Below are 25,063 nucleotides of genomic sequence, written 5' to 3'. Positions count from 1 at the left end.
TGCTAAGAAGTCTATTGAGGAGAGGGCTTTGAAAACCTCTAAGCTTAGACGGTGGTTTAGGCTTAATGCCCATTCCTAGCCTTGATTTGAGGCAATCTTGTAATTTAGATTGCCTTAGGACTTCTATCTTTTGGTGATACCGTTTATGGTTGATTCTCTATTGTATTAGTTTGATGTAATACCTTAGGGTTTGTGCCCTTGAGGTGAATTTTTAATGGGAAGATTTTCTATTGTGGAAAAGAACATCTTTTGAGTCGGACAAAACATTGGACCAATGTTTAAATTAAAAGCTTACATATATTTGCAAGAGAAAAGCCTTAGTAAGTTTCTATTGCAATTTTGGAGATTCAAACTTATGTTTATATCTTTATTTGACTAAAAAGATTTGCTATAGCTATATCGACCTAAGAAAGGTATTATCCGACAACATTATAACTATTTCATATTAGTTATTTTCAACTGAAGATATCCATCAATTTGGTGGCTTTCTACAAATTTTTTCCAATTCTACCAAGATCATGGAGAAGAATTATTATGAAGCTACATTCATAATTAACAATTTTTGTCACAAAGGCGCAAAGAAGAAGATCCAGTTCATTTTAATTTTTTTGGTGGCACTCTCTTGTTGGTTATGAGGAATCTATATAGAAGGAAAACAATTTAAGGCAACAGTCAATTGTTTGCAAGGCTCTTTTCACTTGCATTGATATAGAGTTTGTGGTTGCATTGGCTGCCTTTCAAATGTAGAAAAACTTCAAGGAAGTGGCTAACCATTTCAACTCATTGTGTGCCTGTCTTGGCAAATCTTCAAAGATTTCCAATTCAAACAAAATGCCACAACCGTTGTACATGTCATACATGATTGATCTGTCCTTGCCTTAAGCTTGAGCAAACCAAAATCAAGCACAATTTTTGACATACATACCAATCCAAACCTTGCAATTTCACAAAAACCATTAACTATTGAGTTCTTTTTGTCAATTTCCCTCTATGCACACAAAGTGGCACAACAATGACTGCCTGTTACGTGCAGAAAATGTTTATGGTCTTAATGGCTAGTGTCGATTATGAAGTGTCTTTATTTGCCTAAGTGTGTAGCCCTGAACAATTTTAGTTAGGATTGAAGTCTTCCCATACTCTGGTGTGATTCAAGATTGTGTATCCAAAGCAACTTACAAAAATTATTTGACTAATCTAAAAGAACAGCACATTTCAAATCCGTAGTTTCTTCAACCCACTTGAAGAAGTGAATTGATTCATTGTATAGCTACATAATGTTTCCTCAATTTTAAGGTAAAAGCCACACGCACAGCAGCACCTCCGATGGCATATGGGGACAGGGCCATGCAAGCAGCATGTTCTACTTGATGGGAACAGGCTGGCCCACGCAGGCAGCATGTTCAGCATGTTGCCGTGGGCTGGAGCTACTCCTACCCGCATACTCTGCTCTCACTGATGTAGCCTTGTACACATTACACCCACAAACCACCCCTCGAGCGCAGCCCATGAACCTTGAACCCTCAACCTTGGAAAAAGGCCCAACCAACTGAGCTACCCTGCCTTGTATTTTTGTTTAAAAACTAAAGCACTACCAGCATATTTAGCAAATGTAGGCTATGTCACAAGCCTGTAAACAACGTGAAGGCAACATCAAAGCTAGAAGGCCTCTAAGCCCAACCATAGTCTCAAAACATTTTTCATTAGCGTAAAAAACAAAGACATGTTTCCACCTCATGGTCTCTAAACAGAGACAAAAGTTTCCGCTTCTTTTTTTTTCACTCTTGTTCTGAGTGATTGAATTTGGCATTTCCATGACCTGCATAATTAGCCCAACCTGATTGGGGTCGCTTTGCGCCGCCATGATGTCTAGCCTCGTTGTTCTTTGAGAAGCATTGGGGTCGATTTGTGACGCAATGATGTCTAGCCTCAGTATTCTCTGGGAATCATTGAGGTCGCTTTGAGGAGCCATGATATCCAGCCTCATTGTTTCCGACTCCAAATCTAGCCCAACTCAACAACAAAGACAAACACTGACGTGATTGAATGAGTAACTTGGGAAAGCCAAGAATGTAATTACCTCTTCAATGCACCAACTTGCTTTAAAATACAATACAAGATGCTTCCACTGCAGTCTCAAAGATCCTTTCGCTAAAAGAATTGAAAGCCATCATGTACACATACATTCACATTCAAGATTAGATTGATGTCACCTGCCAGCTTAACAGCAGCTGCTACAAACAAAATGGCAATGCCTACTGTGACTTGTTGATACAGAAGGATTTTAATGAGTAAATTTCTGCAGGGAAAAGCACCCATAAATAATAAAGAAATATAGAAGTGGACATTTATAATGAAGAAACTTCGCCGCAACTTCACAATGTCTAAAAAAGCATTATGATGTAAAGGATCTTAAGAGTGGTATCCTTGATACATAACCCGTTGTGTAAGCTGAACTTACAAATGCACTGCGAACTCCCCTGGCTCTGCTACAAAAATGTCTGAACTAAACCAACATTAATGTCCAGACTCAACCAACATTAGCTCCCTTGAGAGACTTTGATGTCACCAATCCCGTGGCTGTTCGCATAGGTTTTCCTTGGAAGGTCACAACACATTCCTCGGACGTTTTTAACTTAGGTTGTATGCCCTCCCAAACCTTTTTTTTTTGTAACTGAATTCACAAATAAACACTTTATAGCAGAGATTCAAATAGCATCATTCTTCACTATAGCCTTCACTATAGCCAACTCAAATCAATTAAACTTAAGCCTTTTACCTACCTGATTTGGAGTGGCTGCGTCTTTTTGAGACTGCTTATCAGCCTCCGCACCAAACCAAGCCCTGTCTCCTGTAACAGACCCCTCTGATGGAACCAAGAGCTCTACATTTTCATGGGACTCATCTGAGGCTGCCAGTAGCATGCCATTTGATTTTACTCCTCTCATGTTACGAGGTTTCAAATTTGCCAAGACCATGACATGCCTTCCCTGTAAAACAAAGCATCCTTGTCAACCAATTTGTTTTCAAAAACCACCCCCACATGAGATGGAGATTCGTCTAGAAACAAGAATGTGGAGATAATGACATTTCATTTACAAAAATATCTAAAAAATATACTGAATTTGAGGTTTATATGTGAGCATGTTTGGCAGTGTAGTTTGCAGATCTGGGTCAGAAATAAGAATAAAGTTTTATTTGTTTTTCAAAGGTGCATTGCAATTGGTGGCACATCCATTACTGCACAAAAGATATGTCATGCATTTTATGATCTTGGACATAGTCTCCACTGCCTTATAGACGCCTGCCTTATACAATGAAGATCGTCATGTTCTAGGAAAACTTGAAAGGCCCAGCCTTGCTCACAAGACCAAATGGGCTCCTGTAGACATTACATCTCCCAAATTTGAGAATAGGCAGCGGAGGTACTCGAAGGAGAGGAGACAAGAGGGTGATGACCAAGTGTCACATGCACACTGGCTATGTGTGCCATGTGGACATGCTAAACCTACTTCCAGAGCCAGAAGAGCCTAGGGGATTTTGTACTGACAATTTTGTGAGCATGTTCACATTCTAGACAAGTAGTTTATATTAGGTTTGAGTCGATCAGAACCTTCTTTGCATAAATGATTTGTACACGTGTTGACGCCTATGTGCATGTGGACAAGCTATATACCTAGATGAATCCAAGATAAGCCCAGATTCACCCTTGAAGGAAAGTGAAAGGTATAGACCCATGGTAGTCACCCACAAGACAATATAACCATCAGCTCCATCATGCATAGTAATGACTAAATACCACGACATCCCCACTAACGTCGTCAGTGCCCAATAGTGGGTGTGGACAAGCTATCCCAGTTCTAGGGTTCAGGCTAGCCTAGAAAGTATTATGGCACCATTGTGAGCCTGTGCGCGGGCCGTGCATGTCCAGGCACTTAGAATAGTTGCATACCCTCTGATTGCACACAGCAGGATCATTAGCATGACATTCAGTATCCATCATGAGCATTTTCCAGAGCATAGAACCCTTTTGCCAAAGTACACATTTTTCACTTATTTATTAATTAATAAGTGACTTTTGTTGGAAAAGTAGGTAGAGCAAATTGCTAAGGTATTATAAAAGAAACCCAATGGGCACTCAGTAGAAGCAGAAAACATAAGACAGGCTCAATGCACAAGTGCAAAGTGCAACCAGACAGCTTGCCCCAACGTTTTCTCAGCAAATCAGCCTAGCGTTTGCAGATTCAGCCAGCTCTACCAACGGTTTCAGTTTTCAGCCCTTAGCCTCGCGAGAACCCGCTCCCACCCGGTTGCAGATCCTCGCCAATTTCCCCGTCAAGACCAAGATCATCCTAGTGTTTTCAGATTTCAGCAGATCAGCCTGGCGTTTTCGGATTTCAGCCAGATCAGCCAGCGTTTTTGCATTTCAGTCCTAGTCCGACGAAATAGTTGAAGATCCAGGCCGCAGTACCGCCACAATAGCAAATCCCCAGCAGAGCATCTAGCGTTTTCACTTTTCAACCTTGACCCCGTCGTCGTCGACACCATCGTCGTCGTCGTCGTCGTCGTAGTCCCTATCTTGACGACGACACCTTCGTCATCGTCATCGTCATCGTCATCGTCATCGCAGATCCCTATCTTGACGACGGCACCTTCGTCATCGTCATCACAGTCCCTGTCTTGACGACGACACCTTCGTCATCGTCATCGCAGATCCCTTACTTGACGACGACACCTTCGTCTCCATTGCCGCAGATCCCGGACTTGACGACGACGACATCATCGTCATCGTCATAGTCTCCATCGTCGTCGTCAACATTGTCATCATCAAGTACCATAGCATCTAGACCATTGTACCAGATTTGTGCAATCTATAACATAAACAAGGGGGCCCTTGGAGGGGGTTTGAGAACCGTTTGGTGTCGTATTCTTTTCTCTCTCTCTCATTCTCAACACTTTCATTCACAGTAGCATTCACTTTGTTTGTGATCATTGCACCTGAACTCTCTCTCTTTAGAAGAACGGAAGGCTTTCCCTTCCGTAAGTAAAAGAAACCCTTGAGCACAGTTCAGAGCACTCATCCTGAGCACTATCAACATTCACTTCCGCTGCACCTTATAGCAAGGTTATGGTCTAGCACCAGAAGCGGAATGGATACTTTGCGTGAAGGTGATGAGGGTGGAGTTGGAGGAGAAGAAGTCGCTACACCAAGAGGATTGTTCCCTAATCCTCCCCCATCCGCATCTACGCCACAAATTGCACTAAGCCCTATGGAGCATTTGGTCAAGTCTATGATGGAAAATGATACTACAGCAAGAGGCTCGGCCGGCCGCCATGGACAGACCGTGAAGAACGGAGGGCAGCTATGGAGCTTGAGCGTGGGCAAGCACACGAAGCTCAACGCATAGCGGCCAAAGAAAAGCAAGCGACTATGGAATTCGAGCGAGAGGCGCAGAGGGACCAGCGCATAAAAGAGTTGATCCTATGTCAGGTGCAGCGGAATTGAAATGGTGAAGATCTAGTTTTACACTTCCACAAAATCCTTTCCTTCTTTCCTTGCGTTAGTGAATGCTTTGTGCTTGAATGAATGTTCCTTTTACTTTCCCCTGGAGAGAGGGGTTGAGAGAATGCAATAGAGATGTGTAGAGGGAGAGAGAAAGAGGGAGAAGAAGAGAAGGACACCCGATGGGGTCTCAACCAACCCTCTCAAGGGCCCCCCACACCGTTGCCAATGGGTATTTGCTTTAGATTGCGTAAATGGAATGTATACACAATGCAATACCTCAATGCAGACTCTACCGACTCAATGACGACAAACCATCGCTGTAACTCCTTAGGATGAGGCACCTCCAGGTTTATCTGATCCACCTTTGGATCCGTCTCAATGTGGGATTGCCGATGGCCACCAAGGGGAAGATTTGGGGCTGAGATGCGCACCCGATGTGAGAGGAATGAAGGGCTGAAACGCAGATCTCGACGAAACCGATGAATCATGATGGACATTGATGGAGCACTCAACTTCGGCGAGGGAATTGCCGAGGGGAGGGCTCAATTTGTTGCCGAAGTACCGGACCGCATCTGTCAACGGGAACCGATGCGGATCTCTTGCACACCCGGCGAGGGATGGGCTGAAAACTGAAAAACGCAGGGCTGATCTGCTGCAAATGAAAACGCCAGGCTGAGAGTCTGAAAAACGCTGGCTGGCTGAATTGGCTGCTGAAAACGCTGCTCCACTACTCAAAACACTGGCTGCCCCTTGCTGCAAACGCTGGCTGAACTGAGCGCTGTTCCCGCAGATGCCTTCCTTTATAGGCCCTCCTTGCATGGGATAGACTTATTACGGTTCAGGTAGGGCAGTTGTTCACCAATTTCCCCAACAAATAAAATCATAAAAATGATTTATTAAAAATAGGTCCAAGGGGGTCCAGATCTGGGTGCAATTGTCACACATCCGCCCAACCGGGAATCCGATAGACACGCGATCTGGCACGTCGGATTCCTCTAGCCTAGGAATACATGCTCGTCGTGCCAGATGCCCACCATAGTGTAATAACATCTATCAAAACGCATGTACAAACCATTTATGCAAGAGGGTTCCAAAACTGGAAAACCTAAATTAATGGACTTGTCCAAACATGCAGGTCCTGCGAATTGCACGTACTAATCCTCCTAGGATTCTAGACATCCCTATCTAGGAAGAAGGGGAAAACTGGCTCTGGAAGTCGATGAAGCATGTCCACGTGGCACACAGAGACAGGTGCACGTAACATCTTATAGGTACTCTCCCCCAAGAGCGAGCCACTCAAGGAGGCCAGCGAGAGTTCACGTAGCACAGGTAGAGACCGACTCCAACAATCCAATCGCTGAGAAGTTGACGTTCAATAAGTATGATGGTAAGATGGATGCTTCTATGATTCATTCTTGGTTGCATCAATCTAATGCTTACTTTGCGACTAACAAGAAAACCAGCAATAGTTTTGACTGCTGCCATGTATCTACGGGTGATGCCATTAATTGGTATCAGGCTTGGCAGAGTCACAGTTGGCTGAGTATCAACCCTCTCTTCAGTTGGTCTACTTCCAAGACCAGCTCAAGGCTCATTTTCTAGGAGCAATTCGGATCTGATGATAACCACTCTTTGGATAAATTCAGTTAAAGCAAGTAGAACCCTGAAGTCTCTCAAGTTTATCATCGATCCTCGGAATGGGGAATCTATTCTGGTTCATTATTTCTTCATTTTGGGCTCGGCTAACTCGGTAAGGTGGCCGGTTTGGTGGTGTTCTACCAAGATCAAATCATAATCTTTCGGACGTGCAAGAGGTAACTCACCTAGTAAGCCTTCAGGGAAACAGTCTGTAACAAACTTTGACGCTCCAAGTTAAGATTCTACCGCGACACAGCAGAGATTCACTTCAAAACAGTTCACAAATTCACAATTTCCGTGCCAAGAGGTATTGGCCCCAAAGACTAGCGCCCCTTTCGGTATTTCTTTTTATATTAATCTTTGAGCAAAGTACAACTCCCGCGGGTGCTCGCTCTTGGACTCTGCGTCCAGATGCTCTGCAAAGGGAGCCCCCTTGGGTTCATTAAAAAGGTTACAAGGGATGCTAAAAGCAAAGCCCCAAAAGCTTCAAAATCAAAAGCTTCCAATTCTAAAAACATCTTAAAATAAAGCAACTATTCCAAAAGCTGTCAATTTCCCTTGCGTAAAGCAAATCTTCGTACAGCTACCCGTAAATCACGGAATTCCGTACGCTCAGCCACGTCAGCCTGTTAGCGGAAATGGGGCCGCAAAATCCGGGTCTGCCATACACTGCCACGTCAACACTTGCAACGTGAATTCTAGGTGCTGCCAGCCGGGGAGGGTGTGTGCAGCCACGTCACCACTTTGTGACATACCCCCCTCTTGAAAGCATTGTGATCGCCCTCGATTACGCCTACAAAACAGACGAAAGCCATAAACTGTCTTAGCAGACACTGACTGTTAGTACCGACGCACTAGGAATACACATCTAGCACATGTACCAATCGATAGTCACATCACATGACGTCACTTGACATCACATGACAAATCACATTCAAAACTTATTCAGATCTCAGACCATGATTAATCGGCAACTTATTTAGCAATTGCATCTAGATCCATTCGGGACCTCATAAATGCCCGATTAACTAATCCTTATTGCAACCATGTCTATCGAGATCTTTCACACCGAAATGTTGCAGTCATTTCGCCTATCAGTTCTTGCACTTAGACAAGTCAAGCACAAATCAGTATCATATTATCGCGAATTCCAGTTCATAAAGTCATACAACAAAATACTGTCAGCTCACAATATCCCTCAAACTCAAAAGAGACATCAGTGACTTCAATATCAAAAATCGGGATACTCGCTGCACCAAATTCCGCCCAAGCTGAGTTCGGGATTCTATTTGGAATAGACTATGTAAACCAAATGCTTCAAGGTAAAGGTTCACAATCTAAGGAGTATCTGCGAGGTCCTCCTCCATCCACTTCGCATCCAATGCGGGATAGTTAGAACCGCCTTATCATTTTACCTTTTACCTTTCTATCTTTATGTGCCAAAATCTGTTCTGGAACGATCGTTTCCCTCCACTTCGGGTTGCTCATCAGGCTCCCCATCATCGGGCACATCGCCTTTAAAAGGCTTTAGGAGACTCACATGAAAAGCATTGTGAATCCTCCAAGTATCAGGCAGCTTCAGTCTAAAGGAGACATCATTTATCTTTTCGGGAATCTGGAAAGGTCCATAGTATCTCATGCTAAGCTTTGGAAAAAGCCACTCCTTTCTCTTTTTCTTTCTCAGGCGTGCCTTCTCAAAACGTAAGAGCACCCAATCGTTCTCCTTTAATTTCAAGTCGCGACGATTTTGATCTGTTGCTTTTCTGTGTCTTTCTTGAGATTTTTGCAAAGCCTCCCGGACCTTGGCAAAAGCCGTGTCTAAGTCCCGTGTGTACTCGTCAGCTTCAAAAATCTTATCTTTCGTGCTTAGAAAGGGTGAAACCTTCGTAGCACCTTCAATAATCGCAAATGGCGCCTTTCCAGTCGAAGAGTGAATCGTGTTATTGTAGGCAAATTCCGCCAAGGGCAAATACTTTTCCCATTGAGTCTTCTGATCCGAGATATAAGACTTCAATAAATCCAGCACGACTGAATTTGCAATTTCCGATTGCCCATCTGTCTGCGGATGGAAAGATGACGAGAACTGCAACCGCGTGCCAATGTTCTCCCAAATAGCCTTCCAAAACAAACTCGTGAATCTGGGGTCTCTGTTGGAGACAATTGTCTCAGGCATGCCATGTAATCTGAAGATCTGGGCCACAAACAGTCTCGCTAAGTGATCCGGCTTGACTGTTTTATTCACTGAAATGAAATGAGCTTGCTTGCTAAATCTGTCAATAACAGTCTAGATACCATCGTGCCCATTGTGTTCTTGGGAGATCAAAAATGAAATCCATTGCAATACTTTCCCAGGTCCATTGCAATACTTTCCCAGGGGCGGGTGGGTATGGGTAAAGGCCGTAACAATCCCTGTGCTTTATGCCTGTCAAACTTGACCTTCTGCAATACCAAGCAACTGCGTACAAAATCGTCCACGTCATTCTTGAGTCTCAGCCAAACGAAGCAATGCCGTGGTGACCCGTAAATGGTGGACAGTGGCATTCGGTTAAAACCTTTCCCTCAACGGCTATGTAACGCACAACATCATTTTCTTCATCAAGTAGCCATCCCGAATGGAGTATCCCGCTACTACCTCCCCATCCTGTATCCGAGTGAAAATATCTGCAAAATCTGTATTTGTGGCATACTGATCGACCATATCCTCAAAGCTTCTATGGTGTATCGCGGAAATAGCCAGAACCGACTGCTTCCGGGACAAAGCATTTGCCACCAAATTCTTATGTCCCTACACATGGACAATCTAGAAGTGAAACTGTGACAAGATGTTTGCCCACCGCGTCTGCTTTTCCGATAGCTGCTTCTGTGACAAGAAGTAGCGTAAACTCTGATGATCTGTGAAGACCGTAAAATCGGCTCTGAGTAGGTAATGTCGCCACTGAGTAAGAGCATGGATAACCGCCAAAAGCTCTTTCTCATATATCTGTGCTGTCAATTCCGGCCTTGAGAACAATCGGCTCTCGTAGGCAATGACATGGCCTTCTTGCATTAAGACCGCACCCAGACTACGACCACAAGCATCACAATATACTTCGAATGACTTCTGCAATCCAGCAAAGTCAAAACTGGTCCTGTAGTCAATTTCTCTTTCAATGTCTGAAAGGAAGTCACCTCTGTGGGTCCCCACGAGAAAGGGACTCCTTTCTGGTGTCAAGATATGCAAAGGGGAAGCAACCTCTGCAAACTTTCTAATGAACCGCCGGTAGTAAGAACATAAGCCCAAGAAGCTTCTAACTTCATGGACATTCTTCAAATCGGGCCAACCACGGAAAGTCTCTATCTTGGCCGGCTCCATCTGCACTCCTGCTGCTCAGACGATGTGTCCCAAAAAGTGTATCTCTGGTGTTTTACATCGATCACCAACTTGTGATCCCGCAATGCCTGAAAGACTCTCTAAAAATCATGTCCATCATTCGGTTAAAGGTCGCTGGAGCATTGGTAAGCCCAAAAGGCATCACCAAAACTCGAATAAACCGAAGGTCGTCCCTTGTAGTCATCTCCCGGCGCGATTCGGATCGAATGATATCCGCTCTTCAAATCGATCCTGCTGAAACAAGAGGATTCCCGTAGTTGGTCTAGAATATCATCGACCCTAGGAATCGGAAATTTGTTCTTGATGGTGATTTTGTTGAGAGCTCTATAGTCAATGCACATTCTCCAAGATCCGTCTATCACATGACATATCCAACCCTATGTGTCCGTGGACAAGCTACAGCATGATCAGGGTTCAGTTCAGTCAAGTCAGTCTAGATTAGAAGTGATCTGGCACTTTTTGTGAGTCTATTCGTAGACCGTGCATGCCCGATCACTTAGCATAGATGCATATCCTCTGGTTGCACACAACATGATCCTCAGTATTCCCATCACAATCCATCAAATTCCATCAGGCGAATTTTCCACTGCATTTAGCCTATTTTCCCTATTTTTTGTATTTTTCACTTATTATTTTTAAGTGACTTTCCAACAAAAGTAGGTAGGGCAATTTTGCTAAGAAAATATATAAACAAACCCAAGTTAGCACTAAATGGCAGAAGAGGCAGCAGGAGCACATGCTGAACAGGCACCTTCTCAGCAGGACCCCAAGGACTCCTAGCGTTTTTGCTCCCCAGCAAAGCCTAGCGTATTTGGACAAGACACCACAGATCAGCCAACGTTTTGCCCTTGCAGATCCCTGGCGACAAGACCACAGCAGAGCAGCCTAGCATTTTTGCATTTGCAGAACCACGGCGACAGAAAACCCATTTTCAGCCCTAGCGTTTTTGCATTTGCCAGCAACCTCAGCGTTTTGCAGATCTATCGCGACAGAATCAGCCCTAGGACCAGCATTTTCAGTTTTCAGCAGTTATACTTCGCAGATCAAGCCCCGAACCTCGCAGATCTCACCTTCCCGCAGGAGTTCCTCGCCGCACGGTCAGTTTCCGCAAGGTTTACGGTTTCAGCCCGGAAAACGCAGATTTAAGCATTTGCGTTTTCAGTGCGTCGTCGTTGCATCGTCGCCATCGACATCGTCATCGACATAGAGTCAGAATTCAACAGATACAAGATTTGCAGATTTCAACCCATAGCGTTTTTGGACAGCAGTAGAAAGATTGCAGATTTAAGCTATTAGGTCGACTTCGTCATCACCGTCGTCATCGTCGACATAGCCTAGACTTGCATCAGTCTCATGCATACCATTTGTACCAGATTGTGCAATCATAAGTAGACCACTCTCGCCGACGAGAGTGGGGCCTTCGGAGGAGGGTTTTACAACGTATCTGGTGTCGTATTTCTCTTCTCTCTCTATCTCTCAGTCTCATACACTTGCACACACAGTGTCCATTCACTTTGTTTGTGATCATAGCATTCTCTCATTAAGAACGGAAGGCTCTCCCTTCCATAAGAGTAAAAGGAACCCTTGAGCACAGTTCCGAGCACTCATCTTGAGCAAAGCGCAAACGATCATTCCGCTGCACCTAACATTGGTATCAGAGCTTTGGCAGTGTTCTGTATCACTCAAGGAAAGAACCACAAGAATTTTTTTTGCTTGTTGCGGTCGCACGAACCCAAGTTCGCTTGGGCGTGTCGATTCCTAATCGTGTTGTTTGAAGAGTGACAAGAATCCCAAGAAAGAAGGGCTTGTCCAGCCTCCCCTTGTGTCTCTTTTCACTCATTGAGAGCGGACTGTGCACTTAGCGGCCGGCCAATCAACGTGAGGTGGGGAAAAGCAACCTTGGTGTGAGCGCAAGGCCGCCAAGGGGTGCGCCCGCGGAAAAGAGTAGAACTCGGGTGAAGAGAAGATCCGTCTCAAACACGGTTTGCAAGCGAAAGAAAACCTCAAGACCCTCAAGAACCCAAGTTCCTCGTGAACTTAAGAACCCAAGACCCGCAAGAACCCAAGTTCCTCGTGAACTTCAGAACCCACAAGAACCCACGACTTCAGAATGGTCATTACTCGAAGCGGAATGGATACTTCGCTTGGAGGTGATGAGCATGAGAGAGGCGAAGAAGAATATTCCCCACCAAGAGGTTTTTCCGACCCTCCCCCTTTTTCATCTACATCAAGGATTGCGCTAACTCCTATGGAGGAGTTGGACAAGAAAGAGAAGCAGAAAGAAAGGCCTATGAAGAAAAAATGGCCGCCATAGATCGTGACTACGAAGAAGACATGGCAGCCATAGAACGTAAGTACGATTTGGCAGAAAAAGAAAGTCAAGCAAGATTTGATCGCAAGAACAAAGCAATAATGCAAGAGATGTTGCGACTCTTTTCTCAAGTTCAGGCACAGATGCAAGAGATTCAGGAGACGGGGACTCTCTCAGTCTCTTCTTCTCCAAAGCATGACACACAGGATTTGCATGATTGTGTGAAGCATGATGATGATTTGATTGACAAAGATTTGCATGATGATTTGAATGACAATGATAAGCATGATGATTTGGATGCCAAGGATTTGCATAATGATCTAGATGACAATGACAAGCATGATGATTTGCATAATCAAGATGTGATTTCTCGCAAGCCTGATGATTTGCATGAAGATGACGTGATTGTTCACAAGGATGATGTATTAGTGGATGCTTTTTCTAGCGAAGCTAACCTCGTTGTAGATTCGATCAATCACGAAGAACCGATGTTGGCTTTCGAGTCGAGGTCCAAAGAACCCCCACAGGACGATTCGATCATTCAAGAAGAATCGATCTTGGCTCTCGAGCCTAGGTCCAAAGAACCCTCACGGGAAGTATTATGTGTTCGCATGATTAATGCGCACGCATTGTTCGAATGTTTCATTCGTGATCGTTTTGTGTATTTTAGTCAGCATCATCCCTTTTCCTAGGCATGACATATTGTATGTTGAGTACGTTTCTCTCATGGATGAGCGCGAATTTATGCGGATTTTTCACGAAAAGCTGAAAAGTATGTATGTAAGGAAGTCACATTCCGTGTCTCTTCCTTGGCATGACACAATTTCCGAACGAGCACATGAAAGTGTGAGCACCAAGCATGGGCATTTCCGTTGTGAATTGCCACAGTTGATTGCTATAGATCATAAGCGAAAGATTCGATCTCATTGTTTGCATGTGTTTGATGAACGGGTTGTCATTCCGTCTCTATGTTCATCGACATTGCATACACAGCCTTTAGCGAAGATAAGATTTTTCCCCTTCACTTTACATGGAATGGGTATGTTCATGGTTTTGTGTTGGAAATGGTTTCAGGAATTTTCAGCCATGGAGATTCTTGAAGAAGAAGGAAGCACGACTCTAGACGACGTTGAAGCATCGAAGGAGCCACAAAAGACTTTGTCGCTTTCGGCACGGCCCAAAGAAGCAAGCGTTGCAGACCTTTATGAAGTTCAAGTACCGCACGACCCACACATCAGAGTGGGCCGGTGAAGAGTCCCTTCCAGGATTCCGGATGTTATTGGCGATCTCCCTCGACGCCATACAATTCGGTATCAATACCTCACTTTGAAATGGAGGGGATGTCACGTGACACATCCAACCCTATGGGTCCGTGGACAAGCTACAGCATGATCAGGGTTCAGTTCAGTCAAGTCAGTCTAGATTAGAAGTGATCTGACACTTTATGTGAGTCTATTCGTAGACCGTGCATGCCCAATCACTTAGCATAGATGCATATCCTCTGGTTGCACACAGCATGATCATCAGTATTCCCATCAAAATCCATCAGATTCTATCAGGGGAATTTTCCAGTGCATTTAGCCTATTTTCTCTATTTTTGGTATTTTTCACTTATTATTTTTAAGTGACTTTCCAACAAAAGTAGGTAGGGCAATTTTGCTAAGAAAATATATAAACAAACCCAAGTTAGCACTAAATGGCAGAAGAGGCAGCAGGAGCACATGCTGAACAGGCACCTTCTCAGCAGGACCCCAAGGACTCCTAGCGTTTTTGCTCCCCAGCAAAGCCTAGCATTTTTGGACAAGACACCACAGATCAGCCAACGTTTTGCCCTTGCAGATCCCTGGCGACAAGACCACAGCAGAGCAGCCTAGCATTTTTGCATTTGCAGAACCACGGCGACAGAAAACCCATTTTCAGCCCTAGCGTTTTTGCATCTGCCAGCAACCTCAGCGTTTTGCAGATCTATCGCGACAGAATCAGCCCTAGGACCAGCATTTTCAGTTTTCAGCAGTTAGACTTCGCAGATCAAGTCCCGAACCTCGCAGATCTCACCTTCCCGCAGGAGTTCCTCGCCGCACATAGAGTTTCCGCCAGGTTTACAGTTTCAGCCCGGAAAACGCAGATTTAAGCATTTGCGTTTTCAGCGCGTCGTCGTTGCATCGTCGCCATCGACATAGAGTCAAAATTCAACAGATACAAGATTTGCAGATTTCAACCCATAGCGTTTTTGGACAGCAGTAGAAAGATTGCAGATTTAAGCTATTAGGTCGACTTCGTCATCACCGTCGTCATCGTCGACATAGCCTAGACTTGCATCAGTCTCATGCATACCATTTGTACCAGATTGTGCAATCATAAGTAGACCACTCTCGCCGACGAGAGTGGGGCCTTCGGAGGAGGGTTTTACAACGTCTCTAGTGTCGTATTTCTCTTCTCTCTCTATCTCTCAGTCTCATACACTTGCACGCACAATGTTCATTCACTTTGTTTGTGATCATAGCATTCTCTCATTAAAAACGGAAGGCTCTCCCTTCCATAAGAGTAAAAGGAACCCTTGAGCACAGTTCGGAGCACTCATCTTGAGCAAAGCGCAAACAATCATTCCACTGCACATAACACCGTCTTTCTTCAAAACCAACAACACCGCACAGCTATAAGGTGAAGTACTCGCCTGGATAAGACCCTTTTCCAAGAAGTCTTTCACTTGGTTCATAATCTCTTCATTCTCGGCTCGGCTGACACGGTACGGTGACCGGTACTTGGTGGCAACTCGCCTGGCAGGCACTCGAAAAAGCAATCGGCATGAGTGTGGAGTAAATCCTAGCGTTCTTTATCAAGGTCAAAACATATTCGACCTTCAATCATCATTCAGTTCTCTCCAGAAAATCAAGGAAAGAAGCTGAATTTCATCAAGTACAATCTTTGTGCCCTTCTTTTGTCAAAGTCGATTTCTCAGCCCGATAGTGTAAGGTGCAGCGGATGTGAATGATGAACTTTGCTCAAGATGAGTGCTCCGAACTGTGCTCAAGGTTCCTTTTACTTACGGAAGGGAGAGCCTTCCGTTCCTTTAGTGAGAGAGTGCAAATGATCACAAACAAAGTGGTAAACACTATGAATGAAGGTGCTGAGACTGAGAGATAGAGAGAGAAGAATACGACACCAGAGAAGTTGTCAAACCCTCCTCCAAGGGCCCCTCTCTCGATGGCAAGAGAAGTCTATGCTATTGATTGCACAAATCTGATACAAGGTGCTGATGCAAGTTCTTGACGCTATGATGCAATGAGGTTCTAAGTCGGAGACGACGACGACGATGAGGGCGACGACGATGAGGACGACGCTGGCTGAAAACACTGATTCCAAGGCTGAAAAACGCTGTCCTTTATAGGTTGAAAACGCTGATTTCATCTGCTGCAAAACGCTGATCCATCTGCTACAAAACGCTGGTTTTTGACTGAGGCTGAAAACGTTGGATGGGCGGCTCCAAAACGCTGGGTTCATTTGCTGGAAAACGCTAGGTTTAACTGCTGAAAAACGCCACGTTGTGGAGGTTCTTGCTTGAGAAGGGAGGTTGGAGAGCCTGATGCAAGTGTTTGTGTCACAAACCGGTGACGTGGCATGCCAATGCACATCCACACACACGCCGATGGTACTCTCACATTTGCCTAGTGGCTGTCCCTCTACGGACCCGTACTAATAACATGGCTGCCCAGAGAGACGTGGCACTGCTGATGTGGCGTTTGTACTGACACGTGGCAACAGGTACGGATCTCCGCAAATTGCAACGCGTTTCACGGGCAGACAGCAAACTGCGGCAGCTTTTGGAGCCTTTGCTTTTTGGGCTTGCTTTATTAAAGTCTAAGAAAGAGAAGAAAGAATTCTTTTGCTTTATTTTATTTAAAGAATAAGAGAGAGAAAGAAGGAGCCTCTGCTTTATTTTTTTATAAGGGCTTTATTCTTCAAAAGCTTTTGGAATTTTAGGCTTTTGATTTTCAGCTTTTGGGGCTCTGCTTTTGGCATCCCTTGTACTCTTTAAATAAGTGGTTAGGCCACTCACAACTCAGAGCATCTGGACGCAGAGTCTGAGTGTGAGCGCCTGTCCGCACTCTTGTACTTTGAACTCAAATTAATACAAAAAGAAATACCGAAAGGGGCGCCAGTCTTTGGGGCCAACAACTCTAGGCACGGAATTCCGCTGAGCCAGTGTCGAATAAATTGTGAACTGTGAATTGTTTTGAAGTGGTTATCTGGTGCTATCGTGGTAGATTCTTGACTTGGAGTGTCCAAGTCTGTTACAGTGGTATCAGAGCACGGCCGTTTTCTCTTCTACGGGAAATCCGATCCTAAATTTTTTTTCCCGCGGCACCTATGGCTTCAGACAAGGATCAGTCGACTCCCTCTGCATCCGAAGATGCGGGAAGGGATCACAACGAAGATTCCGACAAGGAGTATGGCCCGCCTCGGTCGACTCAGGCGGAGCGTCGAGAGATGGAGCGGCGATGCAACAAAGATGATGCTTAATTTTGCCAAGGACCCAAAAATGGCCTCTCTGGAGGAGGTGCACTCGCAGTGGTGGCAGAAAACCACACCACCACCCCCAAAACCCGTTCTCAAGAGACCTCCTACTCCCAAGAAAGGAATTAGAAGAGGTGGTTGATGCACGAATTGCTCAGCTTTTTGACGCGCAAAACAAAGCTAAAAAGCACGGCAAAAAGCAGAAGAAAGCCACTGACTTCCAGGGCTATTTGGGTCGTCAGTCGACATTTGGAAAGGCAAAGAAACAGAAGAAGCATGTTCGATTTGAAGGAGTACCCAGTTCTTCTTCTTCTTCTTCTTCTTCTTCTTCTTCTTCTGACACTAACTGTCACATGACACATCCAATTCTATGTGTCCGTGGACAAGCTACAGCATGACCAGAGTTCAGTCAGTCAAGTTAGTCTAGAATAGGAAGCGATCTGACACTTTTGTGAGTCTGTTCGCAGATCGTGCATGACTAGTCACTTAGATTAGATGCATATCCTCTGGTTGCACACAGCATGATCATAAGCATTCCCATCAGAATCCATCAGGGGAATTTTGCAGTGCATTAAACCTATTTTCCCTATTTTTGACATTTTTCACTTATTATTTAAGTGACTTTTTTTGGAAACTAGGTAGAGCAATTTTGCTAAGATAATATATAAGCAAACCAGAGCTAGCACTTTCTGGCAGAAGAGGCAACAGGAACACAGTGTTCAACAAGCACCTTCTCAACAAGACCTCCCCCAACAGACAACCTGGCGTATTTGGTGCTCCCCAATTCAACCAGCGTTTTTCAAGATTTCAGCCATCAGCCATTAGCCTCTACGAACCGCCCGAACCCGAAACTGAAACAAACGAGGAGATGGATCTCCCGGCTACACAGACCGCCTACAGATACGCATCGCGAACCACCCGACCATAGCCACCATTCGGTAGCTCCCCCATGCTGGGGCCAGTGTCCGAGGACGTAGGCGTGCACCTGTAAGACCGGGCGTCCCATACCACCCGGCCTCACCTCGCTAAGAACATCGTGGCATTCGCACAAAATCCTTTGTCGAATCTCATTGATTTCCGGCACGCGGACTTTACTGTTTCTGAACAATAGTCCACCTCTAATGGAATATTATCGTTGTCTCGTCTCTCCAGCACGACGCACTTGGGTCTCCGGACCACCCAAGCCTGTATGCGAGTCACGCCCCGCTTCGACCTCGTTCCATATGTTGCAAAAATGGCCATCGGAACGACATAGCCCTCAGAGAGAGAGAGAGAGAGAGAGAGAGAGAGAGAGAGAGAGAGAGAGAGAGAGAGAGAGAAATCCGTCGAGATTTCAGCCATAGACAAGGCATTAACCTCAAGAATCCTGTTGAGTGCATCGGCAACTCAATTGTTGGATCCTTTTCTATAACGGATCTCAAAGTCAAACTCTTGCATAAGCTCAACCCATCTAGCCTTCCGGCCTCTGAGATCACCCTGATCACAGATATAGCGCAAGGAATGATGATCTATCCATGCAACAAACGTAGAGCCATACAAGTAGTGCCGCCATTTCCTCGAGGCGTGGACTACGGCGTAAAGCTCCTTTTTATACGTTGGATAACGCATCTCAACATAAGAAAGCTTCTTACTTTCAAACGCAACAGGACGTCCATCCTGGTATAATGCCGCACCAATAGCATAATCACTAGCATCCATTTCAACCACAAACGGTTTGCTAGGATCCACAATGTGTAATATTGGTGCACTAGTCACCAAGTACTTTAGTGTCTGAAAGCTCTCGTCGAAACGCTCATTCAAAACAACAGGGAGATTACCTTTACGACGAGGACCCGAAGTCTTCGGCCCTTTCACCCCTCCTTTTAAAAGTTGCGTAAGCAGAGCAGCAACTTTAGAGTAATGCTTGATAAACTTGCGAAAGAATCTAGTAAAGCCTAAAAAGGACTTTACTTGGCGTACATTCTTCAGAATGGGCCAATTTCGCAAATTTATCCAATTTTTCAGGGTCAACGCGAATTCCATCACGAGTAATGATGTGACCCAAGTACAGAAGCTCTTTCTTAAAGAATTCACACTTCGAAGCCTAAGCATAAAGCGTCTCAGTTCTCAGTACTTCGAGAACAGTGCGTATATGCACTAGGTGGTCAGACAAACTTCGGCTATAAATCAAGATATCATCGAGAAATACAACAACGAAGTTGCCTAAAAATGGTCTCAGCAGATCATTCATCATCTGCTGGAATGTAGCTGGAGCATTGGTCAAACCAAAAGGCAAGACCAAAAACTCGTAGTGACCATAATGCGTATGGAAGCATGTCTTAAAAATATCTTCCAATTTGATCTGTATCTGATGATAGCCTGATCGCAGGTCTATCTTCGTAAAATACAACACTCCATGGAGCCGATCTATCAGATCGTCCATGTGCGGGAGCGGATACTTGTTCTTGACAGTGAGCTTATTCAATCCCTTGTAATCCACGCAAAAGCGCATAGTGTTATCCTTCTATCGAGAAAGTAGCACTGGTGCTCCCCACAGGGATTTGCTAGGCCAAATAAAACCCCTGTCGAGATAATCCTTCAGCTGTCGCTGAATCTCGTCCTCCTCGGTTTTACAAAACCGATAGGGTTGCTTTGAGAAGGGCTGACTACCAGCCACCAACTCAATGCCATGATCTACTCCTCTCGAAGGAGGCAAGCCAGGAGGTAGACCATCAAGAAAAACATCCTCGAAATCAATCATGATTCCTCAAATAAGGTTGGATTCGTCGGAATCCCCAAGTTCAACAGAAGAACATGAAACATTTTTACGAAATTCAATGTGACAGAAGTACCAAGCACTAATGAATCAAACCAAGCAGATGGTACACATTGATAAAAGTCAACATCAGAAGACTTTATTTCTTTATAAATTTCCAAAGCAGTAACAACTGGTATTGCAAAACCATTATTTACAGACTTCTGATTACAAAGAGACACAGATACATGAGGCATGTTCTGCTTAACAAAAACAAGAGAGTGATGTACATAGTCTATATACAATGAGTCTTGTTTATCATAAAACCATGGAATTCCTAAAATAACATCTGCTCTGTCCAGGCGCATGATGTGGAAATCAAGGTTCTCTTTGTAATCAGCAAGCTCGAGCGACAAGTCTGGAACCATCCGATTCCATACATCCGTATCCACGCCACGAGCCATCTTCACACGATACTCATGGTCACTGTCCCGCGTCCGCAGGCTTAGTTTCTGCACCAATTTTGCATCCACAAAATTGTGTGAGCTTCCATTATCAAGGAGTACGGTCACGTCGTGACCATTGATCTTCCGAGGGAAACGGAGAAGATCGTGCTTATCAAACACTTTGGTGCTAAAAGTACAGTTAGTGCATGAACTGTGCGCTAAATGATGGATTTCAACTTGAACAATATCAGAGTTACCTGAGATCTCGTGAATCTGAACCGAAGGACGGCCTTGCGGTTTCTGCGTCTTCTTCTTCTTGGGGCAATCCTTGATTTGGTGACCCGTCTAGCCACATCCGAAGCAAGCCCCCTTCTTCACTGCATCAACAACTGACGCATTTCTAGCTTTCTTCTTCTCCTGAGAAGATCTCGACGGTGATTTGGACTTATGCTGGAATTTGGGTCGCTTCCTCGAAGCACCCTCACCGGATTGATGGTCTGCAGTTCTTTTCTTCTCATAATTCGCTCCATTTATCAAATGGAACGTCTTGGCCTTTGCCACGGCATCCTCGACATCAGTCGGGGCTTTGTCCTTGATTAAGGCCCAACGGTAATCTTCATGTAATCCTAGCAAGTACATATGCACGGCGTGCGTGGAATCCACCTTGCAGAAGGTGAGTGCCTCTTTGAAAGCTATCGTATATTTATCAAAAGACAAAGTTTCCATCGAAAGACTCTGCAGTTTGGCATAAGCTTTCAAACGGTCCATGGCGAAATCCCTCTTGAATTTCACACAAAAATCAGCTCACGTCGTAGGCTTCTCTGTCATGTCGCGCCACCAAGTAAGCGCCTTACTGCGCAGATAGAGAGGAATCGTCTGAATCCTCCGTTCATCATGCTCCCCATGGAGATCAAAGTATGTGGTCCACTGGTGCAGCTAGTTATTTACGGCCAATTCCGTACACTCCTCTTCACCTGAGAAATTTGTAGTTTTGTACAGAAATGTGGCAGTCGGACCACCCTGCGAACGCCCAAAAGCAGCAATCTGCGTCCGCAATTGCTTGAGATCGGTTTCGCCCTCGGAAATACACGCAATCGTCAACTGAGCCATATTTTCGAGAGAGTAGAGTCGGGAACTGAGCCCCTGCACGACCCCTTCGAAAGAGGCGAAGCGAAGGTTCGTCTGAACATTCGCGTTATCCAGAGCGGTAACACGCTGGTTGAAACTCTAGCAAGTGCTTGTAATCCATGTGTAGAGAGCATGCGTGAATGGAATTTGGATGTTACCTGGCACGTCGTCACACTGCACATCTGAGCTGGAGGAATCCATGGCGAAGTGCGCGAAAAACTGGAATTTTCACGCAAAACCCGGCCTTTTCTGCACTTTTCGATCGCGAAAAGTCGAAGTTCAAGGAGCTCCACGCGTCGGCGTGAGCGTCTGAAGGCGAGCAGGTGATGGCGGGAACGCGGGAGCACGAGCAAGTGAGAGAGAGGAAGCAGGAGATACAAAAAGTGAATTCTCTGCAAACTGGTGAGTTGTTGTAAGTATTTTGTTGTAAGTATTTTTAATAATATGCAGGTTTCAAACTATACCTTTAAAAAAAAAAAAGGTCCTGGCCATGTTAAAACAAAAGGCCTCTTAATAAATTAAAAGGACAACTCACCATATGGCATTAAAAAAAACTCAACGCAAGCCTGGAAAAAAAATCGAGCGCCAGCGAGACAGGAACAGATGACGCGTGGAGAAAAGGAGAGGCGTTGGGTCTTGTGGCCGCTTGTGGCTAACACACGAAGGGGAAGTCCACGTCAGGAGCAGCCTCCACGATGGAAAAGGCTGGCCTCTCTCTCTCCTGTAGCGCTGCAACAAAGGCACGCTACTTCTCTGTCTCTCCCCTTCACAGCAGAAGAACCAGCAGGCCCTTGCTTGCCAGAGAGAGGTTCTCTCTCTCTCTCTCTCTCTCTCTCTCTCTCTCTCTCTCTCTCTCTCTCTCTCTCTCTCTCTCTCTCTCTCTCTATGCTTCGCACAGAGAGGTTGAAAGAGTTACAATATGTTGAATCTTAATCTAAAGCAGTAAATTAATGATAAAATACATTGATTCTCATCGAAAACCGGTAAATTCGGTAAGAATCCTTTAGTTTTCAGCACTCCCACCTGTTAAACCGCTGAATTTTGTCAAAAAATCAGTAAAGAGACACTAATTTTCACTTGCACGCACACTCATGAGAAGAAAAATGATTAATTAAATAACTATTTCATCAAAAATTGCATGAAACAAAGACTATCCGACTCGAACCTATCCGTAGGTGTGCACACAGTCCCTCGTGCAGCCAAACCGGCTCTGATACCATGAAACAAACGAGATGGATCTCCCGGCTACACAAACCGCCTACAGATACGCGTCGCGAACCACCCGACCATAGCCACCATCCGGCAGCTCCCACGTGTTGGGGCTCGGATGTAGGCGTGCACCTGTAAGACCGGGCGTCCCATACCACCCGGCCTCACCTCCTCGAGGTGACCTCGCGCACTCCTAGCCTCGCAGGCTAACCACTAGCACTCTGCTAGTGGGGTAGATAACTGTAAATGAGGCCTCGGCCTCCCTTTTATAATAATGGCCGGCCACATTGGCCGGGTTCGCACTACGTCCCCTCGGACGCTGGACGCCCATCCCGACGGCATCTGGACTAGATTCCCTCTCTTGTGAGCGGGACATAACAGCAGCAGATCCTCGCATCGAGACCTCAGATCTGCCAGCGTTTTCAAGCCTGATCTGCTGGCATTTTTACATCAGCAGCCACAGCGTTTTCAGCCTTGCTGTCCAGTGTTTGCAGTAGATCAAATCAGCGTTTTTGAAGCAGGTGAAATCAGTGTTCTTTTTTAGCGAGTCAAACCAACGTTTTCAACGCGTCGTCGTCGCATCGTCGCCATCGACATCGTCACCGACATAGAGTCAGAATTCAACAAATAAAGATTTGCAGATTTCAACCATTAGCGTTTTCAGATTTCAGTCCGTCTCGTCGTCGTCCTCATCGTCGTAGACATCGTCGGCAAGTCCAAGCATTGTAGAAATTTGTGCAATCAATAGTAGACCGCTCTCGCCATAGAGAGTGGAGCCTTCGGAGGAGGGTTTGACAACATTCTGATGTCGTATTCTTCTCTCTCTATCTCTCAGTCTCTTGCACCTTCACTCACAGTGTCCATTCACTTTTGTTTGTGTCCATTGCACTCTCTCATTAAGAGCGGAAGGCTCTCCCTTCCATAAGTAAAAGGAACCTTGAGCACATTTCAACTCATCTTGAGCAAAGTTCAACATTCACTTCCGCTGCATCTTACACTGACTTTCCGGGCTATTTGGAATCGTCAGTTGACATTTGAAAAGGCAAAGAAACAGAAGAAGCGTGTTTGATTTGAAGGAGTACCCAGTTCTTCTTCTTCTTCTTCTTCTAACAGTTCTTCTAGCTCATCTGACTCGAGCGAAGAAGACCGAAAAGGCAAAAAGCAACGCTTCGGAAAGGGCAAGAAAAAGACAAAGAAGTCTAAATCTCGCCCCGTGAGTGATAGTTCTACAAAGGACTCATCTACAGACAGTTCAGACTCTGACCACAGCAACTTTTATGCAAAGAAGAAGAATTTTTATAAAGCCAACCAGTATGACTTTCTGGAAGACAAAAGCAAGAGAGTCCGAGAGTTTAAGGAAGGCGGACAGTCAATTAAATTTGACACGTTTTCGGGATATAGAGATGCTTCGAAGGCTGTCTTTTGTACAGCAGTTTGACATCGCTTTCGCGGGAGGACGTTACTCGGAGCACTCTAAGATTCGGGGAGCTGCCTCTTACTCTAAGGGGAATGCTCGAACTTGGTGGTCCACGCTTCTATTAAGCAAGACTACGCCAATTAAATGGCTAAAATTCAAGAGGCTTTTTATTTCTTCTTAACTGACTCGAGAGTATGAACGCGACAAACGAACTGCTTGGACCCATCTTCGGACCAAGAACGATATAGTGGACGCTTATTACGAGAGATTCTGGAGCTCTTTTCTACCAGTCTCTTTGTTGGGTTAAAGGCCTAAATAACCCCTTTTTTGTACATTTTTATACTTTGTCCAGGTTCATATTGAACCTAGATGAACCTCGACACATTTTTTAAAGGTCACTTATAATGAAAGTGAAAAAACCCAAAACTCACTTATTGAGTTTTTCCCAAAAGCGTGAGTCCTCTCTCTTCTGCTAGCGCTTCCTCTCCTGCTGGCCTTCGCCTCCCCTCTCTGCACACACACTGCACTTCCTCGCAAGCTCTTTCACTTGCACACACCGCCGCGCGCTCATCAACTGGTATCAGAGTCCGATTAGGGTTTGTCCCCAAACCTGCAAACGCTGAATTTCAGCCAAGAAGGTCAACTTTCACGCGAGATTTTGCAATTTCGTCGCCAAAGGACTTGTCCCCAGACAGTAGAGAGCTCCCAGCAACCCAAATTGACCCAAAACAGGCTGAAATTAGGTCAAAAACAGGAAATTACAGGGTATGACAGCAAAATACAGGTTTTGCA

General features: G+C 45.1%; 1 protein-coding gene across 1 annotated transcript in view; it reads right to left on the bottom strand.

The window, feature by feature from the left end:
- Nucleotides 1-1,172: 1,172 nt before the first annotated feature.
- Nucleotides 1,173-25,063, bottom strand: part of LOC147421117 (uncharacterized) — a 58,728-nt gene continuing 34,837 nt past the window's right edge. Inside the window, exons 2-6 of the mRNA XM_086504942.1 lie at nt 2,781-2,987; nt 2,625-2,671; nt 2,459-2,503; nt 2,211-2,296; nt 1,173-2,001 (exon numbers count right to left, since the gene is read on the bottom strand). Of these exons, the coding sequence (XP_086361068.1) occupies nt 1,601-2,001; nt 2,211-2,296; nt 2,459-2,503; nt 2,625-2,671; nt 2,781-2,987 (786 nt within the window). The 3' untranslated portion in view covers nt 1,173-1,600. The remainder of the gene's footprint in view (nt 2,002-2,210; nt 2,297-2,458; nt 2,504-2,624; nt 2,672-2,780; nt 2,988-25,063) is intronic.

The sequence above is a fragment of the Adiantum capillus-veneris genome, chromosome 28, assembly GCF_014529385.1.
Source record: "Adiantum capillus-veneris isolate H3 chromosome 28, ASM1452938v2, whole genome shotgun sequence".
NCBI lineage: Eukaryota > Viridiplantae > Streptophyta > Polypodiopsida > Polypodiales > Pteridaceae > Adiantum > Adiantum capillus-veneris.
The sequence above is the reverse complement of the archived record's forward strand: the minus strand, read 5'-3'. Positions and strand labels throughout refer to the sequence as shown.